This window comes from Vigna umbellata, chromosome 7 (genome assembly GCF_029865625.1).
Source record: "Vigna umbellata cultivar VRB3 chromosome 7, Vumbellata_1.0, whole genome shotgun sequence".
Classification (NCBI taxonomy): domain Eukaryota; kingdom Viridiplantae; phylum Streptophyta; class Magnoliopsida; order Fabales; family Fabaceae; genus Vigna; species Vigna umbellata.
The window spans coordinates 43,630,551-43,645,357 of NC_142171.1; the positions used below are offsets into that span (position 1 = coordinate 43,630,551).

Sequence of the window (14,807 nt, forward strand, 5' to 3'; positions counted from 1 at the left end):
ATTAAAAAAAAATGGCCATTCAGGGGGGAAAAATGCACTCAACGGTGTCAAACTAAAATGCTTCCAGACTTACAATTCCAAGCTAATGCTCAATGCAACATTAGTCCCACTCAACGCCATATAGAAAACAACAACTTTAAATTTGTGATTTTGGAAACAAAGGACCTTTTTAGATGATCAAATTGGTATTCCTAACTCAGTTCTTAGTTAAAAAACAGTTCTTATATTCATAATGATCACCAACTTGATCAAATAACCAAATCCTAAGTTTTCTCAATCACGAAAGTTCAAGCCCAACCAATACTCAATTGAAGTAATAAAACACACCATGCAATTAAGCACAAAACAATAATCATGTTCAACATACCCAATTCAACCAACAATGTCCAACTCACGCACACTAAAGTATTTAGCTTCCCTTACCTTACAAATGACCAACATGCTATAGGGGTCCTAAGACAACTCCACAAGCATAAAAACTTTATCTGCTCCTACAAATAACAGAAACATGATTAGAGCACACTGTTAGATCCACTGATCAACAAAGAGTCTTGTAGAAAACTCATACGTCACATACAAGTTGAGGTAGCTCACATGCATGGATAAGCGCACAAACTAAGGAAAAGAGCATAAATCAACTTACTATTGTAAAAAACTAATTGGTTAAAGTAGAAGATATTGGCTCAAGTCTGTTAAGACTTCGGCAAGCGTACCGAATCATTCAAGTAATATAAAATGGTAAGGTCAAGTACCGTTTCCCAAAAGACTCGTGTAATACTGGTTAATTGCACAATTAACAACTCTTATAGACTCAAGAACAACATATCAATTGAAAAACAAGTGCAAAGAAGATAAAATTTCAACTATACAGGTTTGGACTTTGGTGTTTGAAGACACTTAGACATGGACTAGACTAGAAATGGTATGAAATGACATTGTTAAGGTTAGTTTTCACCTATTCACTCCTGTGCATACACAATTTCGTCTCTTCTCCATTAAATTACTAAAGTCAATCTACAAAATTACTCTAGCCCTAATTTCTTAGGTGAAAGAGCCTAGCTTTTTCCTATTAAACTCTAATTTCTTGAAAAATATAACAAGCAAAACCCGTATTAAGAACTAGGATCTAAGACAACAAGTGAATCATCTTCCATTCCTATAATCAATAAACCACTAGGACTCTTATTTCAGTTCTAGATTACACAAGATACATTCCCATACCCATGAATCAAAGATCAAGCCATGAACATCTCTATTACATGCAAGCTTTAAGATTGGAAACAAGAATACTAACAATTGATAGAAAAGACATATATATATTCGAATTATTCAACAAATACACAAGAGTTCAAATGTTACATCTATCCCCAACAAGATGGGTTTGACTCTCCATTTCCAAGGAGAGCCTTAGAGCTTACAAAATGACCATGAAAGAAGAAGAAGAACCCAAAGAGGAAGTAGGGAGTGTTCTCACAAACCCTAGCAGCCCTCCAAGCTCTCCTCTAAGTGAAATTGTGCCTCTAAACCACCAAAGACCCAAACCTCTTCGCGTTTTAGGTTTAAATAAGCTCAAACTGTCACATTAGCAAAGGTCACGCTCAACGCCCCTAGAGGGGGCGCCTAGGCGAGAAATTCTGACAGCATAATGGCGCTCAACGCTCTCTGCTAAGGGGCGCTCAGCGCGAGCACACTAGAAATCAACTTCTTTGCAGTTTGTGCATGTGGCGCTTAGCGCCCCTGACCTAGGGGCCCTCAGCCTGACTCTGCTGCACTGCATCTTTTTCTTATTTTTTTGCAGATCTGCTTGCTTCTGTGACTGGTTCAGTTATTTACATTGTTAGAGATTCTTCCAAACACATTATTAGCTACAAAATAAAGGGATTATAGATAAAATTACATCAAAGTAGCCCAAAACACATTTATTTAGAAAACAAGACAAAAGAAGAGGATTAAGCAAGTTATAAGTTAAAAAAGAGTTGATTTTACTACTAAAATGATGTCTAGATAATGGTAAGAATTAGCATTATCAAAGTCTCACTATCAAAGTCTCACTCCGGTAATCTCTTATCTTTAGAAAAATGAACAAGAGTTTAGAAAACTTAGAGATAGGCTAGAGAGCTCTTAGAGAAAGAGTTTTAGAAAGATAATATGTTTTTAGATAATGAAACTCCTTAATAGAAATTCTATTTATACATTAAATTTTTAATATTAAAATAATCGAGTTTCATCATTTAAAACACGTTATCACCTCTAAGACACTATTTTCTAGACTCTTACACATATATAATGTTGATAGGGGAGCCCTTCAATCTAAGTAATCCAATGGTTAAGATGATTAACATGTTCTAACTTTGTTTGATGATAATTGAATGATTGTTTTTTATGATGTTGAATAATGTTTCTGACTTGATTAATAAGTTGTGAAACTATATTAAAATGTATGTGTTATCAATTTGTGTTGATTGTATGATGATATAAATTTAGTATTAAAGCTGTCAAATGCTAGTAACTTACTCTTTGTTTTAATCGATTAAGAAAATCATTTAATCGATTAAAACTGTGGGTAAATTTTAATCGATTAAAATTGTTTGATGCACACCAAGAAGCTTAGCTCTCTGTTTTAATCGATTAAGGAAATAACCTAATCAATTAAAACTGAAAGTAATGTGTCTTTTGTTATATATATGTGGCTAATTCCTTTTGTAGGCATGCAAAATATGCTAAGAGCAATCTATTTTGAAACAAGAACTTTATTTGAGAAGTCTTGGAGCATTCTTCGAGAAGTCAAACATCAATTGAGGAAATTCAAGTTGCAAACCTTTAACAGTGAGAAAAGATTAAGGAAGGGTCTTAATTCCAATTTCTTTGTAACATCAGCACTAGAGGTGTATCCAGTTTTATTTTTTTGTAATTCTTTATGAATTGTAGTTACCTTTGTTGTGTAGGCAATGTTCCTAGTGCGAGTATGTAGCCTCACCCTTAAGAGATTGTTTGTTGTGGCTAGCGATTTAGAGTACACATGCGAATATTATATCTCTATAATCTTGACACTTTGTTTTAGTAGATTTCTTTCATTGTTCTTGCTTAACATCTTTTTAATTCTTTAAAAAAGTTAAAAAGTTCATTGAAAACAATTTAGTACACGAGAAATTATTCAAGAAGGATAAAAATATTTTTAAACCAATTCATCTTCTCTTGGTTGAGAGATATTGATGTCACAACTTTAACATATAAATATTTCTTGATATAAAATTAAATCTTTTTAATGCCATTTTAAGTTATTTTAAAAAAACATATAAATCATTTTGTTTATCAACTATTAATATCTCACTTTTACATAATCTCTCACTTTTAATATTTATGAGACATAAACCAAGTCTTCAATTAATATATAATTAAAAGAAATAAGCTAAAAGTTTTGATTTTAATAATAAAATATACATTAAAAAGTGAATTTAAGTTTAATTTAATCTTACCATACTGAATTTTAGGTGACGAAGTTTGCATTTATTTATATATATATATATATATATATATATATATATATATATTTTGTGAATTAGTATGAAATTTCTAAAAATATTTATAAAGATGTTTTGATATTAAGTGAACAAGAAAATAAAAATAATTTATTTATTATTACTAATAAATAGATATTAAAAAATAAGAAAGGAGAGGTATAAATTTTTTATATATAAAGAAAATAATATAATTGTATCTAAAATACACACTCATTTAATTTTAGTTCTTTATTATATTGATATGTAGATCGAAATGTTTTTATAGATACCTCAACCAATCAATCCTAAAAAAGAGGAGAACATTTATCTACCGAATTCCTATACATACATCGTGCATATTCAATAGGCTTTACATAAAATATATAGTTTTACTTAAAGAATTAAAAAAAATAATAACGAAATTTTACATGTTCTTCTGATATGTTAAAAATATATACGTGACTAGATTACTTGTGCTATAAAAACATTTTACTTGTATTATACTTCAAAATGACTATCTAAGAATCTTCAGAAATAATTTAAAATTGCCATGATAACACGTGAATTTTGAGGAAATTTTATAAACTGGACTAAAAAGAATGTTTTTTTAACGAGACCTACCAGACAATTAAAACATAGAAGCTGTGTAATATACATCACATCAAAACTTACTTTCGTATAATGAATGATTGATTTGAAAGAAACCGTTTATTGGAGAAGAATTGATTACAAATTAAAGAAGTGGAGCAGAGCATATGATATGCCACCAAACGTGCCACTTAATTAAGTATTTCCTTTAACAACACCTCAAGAAAATCCACCCCAAGTTGGACCCATTGAAAACTGATTAATACCTCTTCTTCTCTTCCTTCTACACTCCACTTATGTTCTTTAATATCAAAATCAACTATTAATCACACTTGACAACATTTTCAAACGGACCACATGTCAAAATATGAGTGGTGTACATGAAAAATAAATTTTAAAGATAAGAATGATGTGACAACAAAATTGGGAGGAGGATTTCAAGTTTTAGGTTCATTTTATTTTTTCAGATTTCGAATATGAGGAAGCTTCGAGAGAAAACCGAGAGCTTGAAACCTAAAGAGAGTCTCCTCTTCCCTCCACCCAGCCACCCATTGTCGTCGAAGTGCCGCCATTCGTAGAGAGAGCGACGCTTCCTCCCACCCACCCATTGCTGTCAGAGTGTCGTCGGAGTGCCGCTGTTCCTGGAGATAGTGTCGCTTCCTCCCACCCACCCATTTTCGTTGTCATAATTTTTTCCACTTATAAGTAATGTGGAACCAATTTTTATACAATTTATGCAGAAATACTTGGCAAAGGAACCATATTTAATAAAAGTCATGGTGCACGAACATAACTGGTACCAAAGGCAAAATAAGTGGGTACTTCAAGTGAAGGTTTTGCATAGTCAGGTCAACTATGAACATGAAACTCATTCAGGAGTGCCTAATTTCTTTGTCATTATTTTTTCCACTTATAAGTAAAGTGGAACCAATTTTTATACAATTTATGAAAAATACTTGGCAAAGAAACCATATTTAGGCTGTGTTCGTTTGGAGTGATTTGGGGGAGATGATTTGGGGGAGATGATTTGAATGGATTTGAGTGGATTTGAGGGTAATTTTTTTGTTGTTTTTTTGAGTGGATTTGTGGGTAATTGAGAGTGGATTTGGAAGTAAAGTTTGTGAGAATTAGTGTAGGATTTGATTGATGTGATAGATTTTATAAATTAGTTTAATTGATATAAATTAAAGATTACCAAAATGTCCCTAGTTATAAAATGTTATTTATAAATGTTATATTTAATTGTAAAAATGTTTATAAAGAAAAAAAAATTATGAATAATTTATAAAATTAATGTTTAAAAATTAAAAAAACTAAATAATCAATTTATTAAAAATAAATTAGAAAATATAATAATCAATTTATTAAAAATAAATTAGAAAATATAATAATCAATTTATTAAAAAAATTAGAAAATATAATAATCAATTTATTAAAAATAAATTAAAAAATATAATATATCTAATTTTATTAATATTAAAATAATTATAAAAAAAACTTGAAAAAAAATAAATAGGAAATCGCGTAACCGCTCGCGTAACCGGTTACGCGAACGCGTAACCGGTTACGCGAACGCGTAACCGATTACGCGAACATGTAACCGGTTACGCGTTTCCAGTGTTTCTTAACCGAGGACACACGCGACATTTCGCTCACAATCCGCGCAAATCTCTTCACAACCGCGGGTGACTGAACAGTGCAACCATCCCGCGTTTCATCGCAAATCCGTCCGCGCATTTCACTCCAACCGAACGCATAACGAGCTGAATTCTTCGCTCGCAAATTCGCATGAACAGTAAATTCGGTTCATGCGAACACAGCCTTAGTAAAAGTCATGGTGCAAGAAAAGAACTGGTACCAAAGACAAAATAAATGGGTACTTTAGGTGAAAATTTTGCACAGGAAGGTACTGTAGTACTTTGAAACAGAGACTGGTAGGAATAATATGAATTTTGTAAAAGTACTGCAGGTAAAAGTACTAAAGGTGAAAGTACTACAGCATGACTTTTACTAAATATGGTTTCAAAGTACTATAGTACCTTCGTGTGAGAAACTTTCACTTGAAGTACCCACTTATTTTGCCTTTGGTACGAGTTCTGTTTGCATCATGACTTTTACTAAATATGGTTTCTTTGCCAAGTATTTCTTTATAAATTATATACAAATTGGTTCCACATTACTTATAAGTGGAAAAAATGATGACAAAGAAATTAGACACTCTTAAATGAGTTTCATGTTCATAGTTGACCTGCCTGTGCCAAACTTTCACTTGAAGTATCCACTTATTTTGCCTTTGGTACTAGTTCTATTCCTGCATCATGACTTTTATTAAATATGGTTCATTTGCCACATATTTTTTCATAAATTGTATAAAAATTGGTTTCACATTACTTATAAGTGGAAAAAATGATGACAAAGAAATTAGGCACTCCAAAATGAGTTTATGTTCATAGTTGACTTTCGTGTACAAAACCTTCACCTGAAGTACCCACTTATTTTTTCCTTTGGTACTAGTTCTATTCCTGCAGCATGACTTTTACTAAATATGGTTTCTTGACCAAGTATTTATTCATAAATTGTATAAAAATTGGTTTCACATTACTTATAAGTGGAAAAAATGATGACAACGAAAATGGGTGGGTGGGAGGAAGCGACACTCTCTCTAAGAGCGACGACACTCCGACGGCAATGGGTGGGTAGGAGGAAGCGCCACTCTCTCAGTGAACGACAGCACTATGGCGACACTCCGACGGCAATCGGTGGCTGGGTGGAGGGAAGAGGAGACTTTTTCTAGGTTTTGCGCTCTCGGTTCTCTCTTGAAGCTTCCTAAAATTCGAAATTTGATAAACGAAAAGGAACCCAAAACTTGAAACCCTGCCCCAATTTTGTTGCCACGTCATTCTCATATTTAAAAATTATTTTCCAGGTGCACCACTCACATTTTGACACGTGTTCCGTGTCAAAACGTTGTCAAATGTTGTTGTTAAAGTATCATTTTCCAATTGATTAATACCTCTTCTTCTCTTCCTTCTACACTCCACTTATATTCTTTAATATCAAAATCAACTATTAGCCACATTTTTTTTCATAATATCATCATTTCGGTCCGAGTTCGCTATGAATAATTAACATGTCTTTATTACTTTCCATATCATGATAAAAAAAATTACATAACTAAACATCCAATGCGATCTCAAGTATGTTTAATAAATTGTTATATCAATACATATCACTTATGTTTAGAGTGTGAAACTCAGATTTTATCCTTAAAAAACGTATAAGAAAGTAAAAAAATAAAAAATTTAATCATACAATTGGTTCTTATTTCTTGTAATTGTTTTAAAATAAGTATCTTAGTTTTTTTTATCTTAATTAGATCTACTACGAAAAAAATAATGTAATTGGATCTCTATCATTAAATTGACATCATGACATCAAACGTAAACTAACATCACATAACGAAGTGGTTTAATTAAAATACGTATTAGACTTGAGTATATTACATGAGTTTTAATATTTTAAACATTAAAAAATTAGTAAAATTTAATTAAAATTAAATTAGGAATGTTTTTTGCGAACAACCACAATGTCGTTAGCCACCACCCATTGATCGCAACGATGCACTAGATTTTGCCAACCAATCTGCACGTAGCCACCAAAACATTTATAATTTCATTTTAATTAGGGTTTTGTTGTTTTTTTGGTTTTTGTAGAACTGAGGTGTGGAGGAGTCACGGTGGGTTTGAGTGGTTGCTATGAAAGAGACAAAAGGGTCTATGGTGGTTTTGGTTTTGTAGGTTAGTGATTTGGCAAGAAAGGTGCAACGAAGAAGGCAATAGAGATCGGTGGTTGTCTGTTAACACTGGACCAGTAGTATGCTTTAGAATAGAGTGGCGGAATGTAGAAAATGAAAACGTGATGCAAGAGAATATAGAAAACGATTATCTTCTCATTAACAGGAAACTGATATATGTATATCAGATACAGAAGTAGAAAACTGTCTTTTGGCAGTTAAAATCATTAAGTAGTTTAGATTTACATTTTAACATTGCCCTTTAAAGCTAAACTACTAAAAGATATAACACCAAGAGAGTCCCTCAGCCTTTCAAATCTGTTTTGCCGTAATGCCTTAGTAAAGATGTTTGTTGTTTGCTCATCTGTAGTGCAGTACACCAGTTCTAATCTATCCTTACTGACTTGATCTCTAAGATAAGGAAACTTAGTCTCTATATGCTTGCTTCTGCCATGAGAGACTAGGTTCTTGGACAAGCTGATAACTGATTTGTTATCCACCATCAAGCATGTTGGTTTACAATGCTCAATCCTCAACTCTCGTAGAATAGCTTCTAGCCATGCACATTGGCAAGCAGTTTCTGCTGCAGATATGTACTTTGCTTCGCAAGACGAGAGTGCAACAACATTTTTTTTCTTTGAGCACTAAGATATTGAAGCTCCCATCAATTTGAACAGGTACCCAAAGGTGTTATTCCTATCCACTTGATCACCACTCCAATCTGCATCACACCATGCCTTCAAAATATCATACGTACTGTCAACCTTCCTGGGAAAATGAAGACCATAATCCGTTGTTCCCTTCAAGTAGCGCATAATGTACTTGGCTGCTGCAAGATGAGACTGTCTTGGATCATGCATGAACTTGCCGACAAGCCCGACTCCGAAGCTGATGTTCAGTCTGCTGTTGCATATGTAACGAAGAGTTCCTACAATCTGCTTGAACAGGGTTGTATCAACCTTGGTCTCTTCTTGCTGACACGTGAGTTGCAAGTTTGCCATGACTAGGATGGATGTGCTATTACAGTTCTTCAAGTTAAATCTCTCTAGAGTCTCTAAAATATACTTTCTTTGATGCATGAACATTCCATCTTTTGTCTACACGAATTCCAACCCAAGAAAGTACCCCAAGCTACCAAGATCTGTCATTTCAAGTTCATTCTTCATCTTCACCTTAAATTCTTCAATTTCCTGTGTGGAGCTTCCAGTGACAAGTAGATCGTCGACGTACAGACACACCAGTAGAGTACCTAACTGTTCAACAAATTTCATATAAATTCCATATTCAACAGTGCATTTTTGGAAACCATACCTGATAAGCAATGTGTCAATGTGTTTGTTCCAGGCTCGTTGTGCCTGACGGAGGCCATATAAAGCCTTGTTCAACTTGTATACTTTAAGCTCTTGTCCCTTCTTAACAAAGCCAGGTGGTTGCTTCATGAAAACTTCTTCTTTGATAGGGTCATTAAGAAATGTGGATTTGACGTCCATTTGGTAAATGCTCCAACCATTGAAGTTGGCTAAGGCAACAACAAGTCTCACAGTCTCTAGTCTTGCCACAGGAGCATAAACATCAGTGAAATTTATCCCGAGTTTCTGCAAGAAACCTTTTGCAACCAACCTACCCTTCAGCTTTGCAACACTTCCATCTGGTTTATATTTAGTTTTGAACACCCATTTCACCTCTATGGCCCGTTTATGCTGAGGCAGTTCCATTAACTTCCACGTCCTGTTCTTCTCAATTGCTGAAAGTTCTTCCAACATAGCCTCCTTCCATTCTTTAATTTTGATGGCTGGTCCCCGTGAAAGTGTTTCAACACCTGCTAGAAGAGCATAATGAACTATATCACCTGAGTTCGTGATATCACTATCACTAAACAACTCATGACCAGCGAGTCTCGTAGATGGAAATCGTGTTCTCTGTGACCTTCTAGCTTCAGCATCTTCATTTGTAGATATCTGTTCGGTCTCCTCTGCCTTTTTTTCCTCCAGCCAGGTAGGCACATCAGCACCAGATTGCTTGATTGATTCAGTTTCTGCATCACTCATCTAAATGTAGCAGAGTTGTCTACTATCACATCTCTACTGATCAAGATTTGCCTCTTCTCTGGATCATACAACCTGTATGCACCTGTTGGATGATAACCTACGAGAATGAGAGATTCACTTTTGTCGTCTAACTTCTTCCTTCGTTCAACTGGGACGTGTTTGTAACAGACCGAATCGAAAATCTGCAGGTGATGCACATCTGGTTTCTTTCCAGTCCAAGCCTCTTCGGGTGTGCATGTTGACAAAGCTTTGGTAGGACTTCTATTCAGCAAGTAGGTAGCAGTCGAGACTGCTTCTCCCCATAGGCAATGTAGTAGTCTTCTCCCTTTAATCATACACCTGGTCATATCCAAAAGCATTCGGTTTCTTCTCTCAGCTAATCCGTTGTGCTGGGGTGTGTAAGGCGCTGTAACTTCATGTAGGATCCCTTTGTCAACACAAAATCTACTCGTTTCTCCAGAATTAAATTCGCCTCCACCATCAGTCCTGAAAATCCTGAGTTGCTGACAAAATTGCCTCTCGGCCACGAAACAGAATTTAACAAGTTGTGTGTAAGCTTCTCTCTTTTCTCTTAACAAATATACCCAGAGTTCTCTAGTTAATTCATCTACGAAGAGTAAAAAATATTTGTTACCTTCTAGAGATGGCACGTCAAAAGGACCACACACATCTGCATGTACAACGTCCAACAGTTGTCTTGCTCTCTTGGGTGTGTGTCTGTTAAACGCCTTTCTGATTTGCTTTCCAATAGCACAACTTTCACAGACTTTGTTCGGTGCAACAATTGTAGGTATGCCTCTCACAAGATCTTTATCTTTCAGTTGACTCAGACTCCTAAAATTTAGATGGCCATAACGATAGTGCCACATCCACTCTTCTTCTCCAACATTCATTGCAGTGAGACGCTGTATCTCTGTTGCGTTCAAGTTCACTTTAAAAGTTTGATTTCTCGCAAGAGGAGCTTTGAGTATCATTAGTCGAATACGTCAATATGCCTTTGCTGCATCTTCATGGTATATCCTTTCTCCAAGAGTTGGCCGAGACTTAGAAGATTGCTTTTCATCATGGGAACATATAAAACATTGTGCATGTACACCGATCTTCCATCTTTGCGTGTGATCATCACTTTGCCCAAATCTTCAGCTCTAATGATGTTGTTGTCCGCAAAACGCACAATGCCTTTGATGCTTGTGTCTAAGTCGAGCAACCAGTTTCTATTGCCAGGTGGTTGGAACAACCTGTATCTAAATACCACAACGTTTCTCATCTTCGTGGCTTGTTTCTCCAGCAAGCGACACATGTCCTGTTCGGTCGGTCTTTCTTAGACACTCGTCTGTTACCCCACTTGTCTCTTGAACATGTCTTTCCTGTGCAATTCTCCAGCTGTCATCGTTTCTGTCATGTATTGCGACGCTCATCAACAAAACGTGATCAAAATCCGATTCCAATTCTTCTTTTGCAAGATTCGCCTCATCACTCTTTTCTTTCTTAGCGTTTTCAATGTGCCAACACTCAGATGAGTAATGGCCATATTTATTACACGTAAAACATTGTACATTTCTCTTGTCAACGTTCTTTCTGCCTCCTCTTCCTCTGTACTTTCCTCTTCCTCTATAATTTCCTTCCTTTTGTTCGTTGTTGATGTCATCTTTGGTCAGTTCGAAAGTATTAGCGAATCTGCCTCCATTTCGACCACCACGCAATCTTCCTTTGCCTCTGCCAGTTCCGCGACTCTTGTAGATTTGGCTGCTTCTAGCTTGCAGTGCCTGATTTGTACTTTGTATAGCATTTTTTTCTGCCACTCTGCTCTCTACCAGGCGTTGCTCATGAGCTTCAAGAGAATTTTGTAGCTCTTCAATTTTCATAATTCCCAAATCTTTGCTTTCTTCGATCGCCACCACAATGTGATTGTACTGGGGTGTCAGAGTTTGCAAGATTTTGTCAATGATCTTTCTGTCTTTCACCACTTTATCACACGCTTGCATCGCATTAACAACCACCTGAATTCTGCCAATATATTCTTCAATGGTTTCTTGCTCTCCCATACTCAAGAGCTCATATTGTCTTTGCAGCGATTGTAGTCTCACTTTCTTCACCCTTCCTGAATTTCCATATCCATCTTGTAATATATCCCAAGCTTCCTTGGTTGTTGTTGCTCTTGACACTTTCTGAAATATCGTTGCAGAAACACATTGATGCAAGAGCATGCGTGCCTTACAGTCCAACTTCTCATTTTCTTTGTAGACTTTCTTTGCTTCATCCGTGCCCCCTTTTGAGGGTTCTTTAAATCCTCTCTTGACAATTTCGTCAACTTCTTGAAAGCCTAAGATAACATCCATCTTCACACACCAGTCATCGTAATTCTTTCCGTCGAATACTAGCAAGCTGCTCTGGATCATCCCCGCCATCGCCTTTCAACAAGAACCCTTCTTCGCAAATTAAGTCCTTCTTCGCTTGTTCGGAGTTTCACCAGGTTCTTTAACCTGTCGCTCTGAATACCACTGATAACGCTAGACCAGTAATGTGCTTTAGAACAGAGTGGCAGAATGTAGAAAATGAATACGTGATGCAAGAGAATAGAGAAAACAATTATCTTCTCATTAACAGAAAACTGATATATGTATATCAGATACAAAAGTAGTAAACTATCTTTTGACAATTAAAACCGTTAGGTAGTTTAGATTTACATTTTAACAGTCTCGTGGTGGTGGCTGTTTGCGATTTCAGGTTTTGTGATTGAGGTGTGAAGATGGAGATGATTGTTTTACAATTTGACCTTCGCGGTTCTAGGTTAAGGTTTGTGATTCATAGTACTTGGGTGACTATTGATCCTAAATTATGGGAGACTATTTAGTGTAAGAAGACATGAGTGAAAAAGTTCTCATGAATAAAACAAAAATCTATCATTTTTTTAAAATTCTAAAGATTAATTAAACTATTTAATCATTAATAATATTTGTAATATATTATTTTCATCATAATATTCGAATTAATTACCGTTATATTCACCATTAATGTTTTATGAGGAGTTTATTCAATTATTTTATGTCTAAAAAAGTTGATTACATTTTATGGAAATTATATCTATAAAAAAAAGACCGAAATGTTATACGATGTGTTTTAGTATAGTAGTTGAGGCCGAGATGCGAATCCGATGAGTCACGTCCTCTCCTTCTAGTAGTGTAGTTATCTTTACGTCTTCCTCCTGCCTAGAACTCTTGAGAGAGAATGGAGTGGGTACTTGCGAAGGCACTCCGACGCTCAAGTCAGAAAAAGAAAATGATAGAACTCTTTCAGTCCAATAACAGAAGAAAATAATATATTTTTCTCCTCTCCTGATACTCAGAAAAACGTACCTTTTTTCCTTCTGGTTTTTCATATTTAACCTAGCAGTAAGATAAATCATTTACCTGAAAATCCGGTTGGATGAAAATCCTGTTGGTTGGAGAACTTAACTGCCTGGAAAATACAACCGCTTGGTCGTACTTGATATTGGGTTAGTTGGTTCCGCGATTTGCGACATCATGGCCACCTATTTCTAACCGTTTTATCTTTTAGTTTGTCAGGATTAAAAGATCCATTTTGACTAAAATTGACCGGACATCTGTTGACTCTTACCTTTGACTGGGTTTAATCAACAGACGATCGCTACAAGCCGATCGGTAAATATGATATAACGATCGCTCTTTCTAGCGGGTGGACGATCGTTCGGGAATGATCATATGTCAGCTCGTTATTTTACCTTTAGTGATCGTTTGGGTTGTCAGTCGATCGATTCATATATCCTACCATACACGATGTATTATAGTTTTTTAGAAGAAATACTATTTAATTATGTTCCCAAAACTTGAATGATAAAAATGGTTAACTTTATTTTTAAAGTTCTTGGCAAGCATTTGATTCGTTGGATGATATGATATCGAGTTAATTTGAGGGACACAGAAAGTTAGTCAACAAAATCATATTCAGTTTAGATTTCCAAAACAAGGTACAAACTTGGTGAACTTTTGGCGCACTTAATCACGGTTTAGTTAAAAATTCTTCTTATTTAATTTCTCTTTCAAAATCAAAGTGGAAGCCAACATTTAACTTGTTGGCTTGGGAAAAAAACCATGCTCAATTAGGACCAAATTTACAAATATGAGATTTTTATATAATTAAATTTAATATTTTTTAGATATAATTAATTTGATTGTTTTCACTAAATTGGTGTCAACTTTCTTTAAAAAGTCTTCAAAATATTTTCTAGTTAGAATTCTAGTTAACAAAAGAAAGCAAACTAACTTTATTTAACAAATATTGACTCAATATTTTAAAATCAATACTTGTGATGAATAAAAAAAACATTAAACACGATTGAAATGTGTGAAATTAGCAGAAGCTTTTTGTCGTTGTTTTAGTTAGTATGGATTCTGATGTGTGATTATAACTTTAGAAGCACGACGCATTAGTATTATAGGAGAAGTTGTCATGTCCAAACGCAACACTTATAAAAGGAGGCTACACAGTTATATATAAAATCGATTACTTTAGAGAGAAAGAGCAACGTGTAATTGAAATAATTCTGTATAGTAGAAAAGCTATACAAATAGTCACTCGCTTTTTCTTTGATAACTAGTTTGAGACCTTGCGTTCGCACCAGTCAGTTATTTTTATTTTCTTTTATATATTACTTTATTAAATTTGAGTTATATTTGTTATGATATTTATAAAATATTTTTATAATTTATTTTATTTGTCATCATTTTTTTTTTAATTTTATCAATAATATATTTTAAATAGTGATGTATAATATTAAATAATTTTGATAAAAGTTAAAACTTAATATTTAATTTTTTGTACTGTATTTTAAAAAATAATTACAATTTTGATTAAAGA

The 14,807-nt window shown here is 34.4% G+C and overlaps 2 protein-coding genes across 2 annotated transcripts; both read right to left on the reverse strand.

Moving 5' to 3' along the window:
- Window positions 1-8,525: 8,525 nt before the first annotated feature.
- LOC124830090 (secreted RxLR effector protein 161-like) lies at window positions 8,526-8,882 on the reverse strand. Its single transcript, XM_047303724.2, has one exon. The coding sequence runs from the start codon at window positions 8,880-8,882 to the stop codon at window positions 8,526-8,528; it is 357 nt and encodes a 118-aa protein (XP_047159680.1).
- Window positions 8,883-11,173: 2,291 nt separating this feature from the next.
- LOC124830089 (uncharacterized) lies at window positions 11,174-12,337 on the reverse strand. Its single transcript, XM_047303722.1, has one exon. It carries the CDS (start codon window positions 12,335-12,337, stop codon window positions 11,174-11,176), a length of 1,164 nt encoding a protein of 387 aa, XP_047159678.1.
- Between the last annotated feature and the right edge of the window lie 2,470 nt (window positions 12,338-14,807).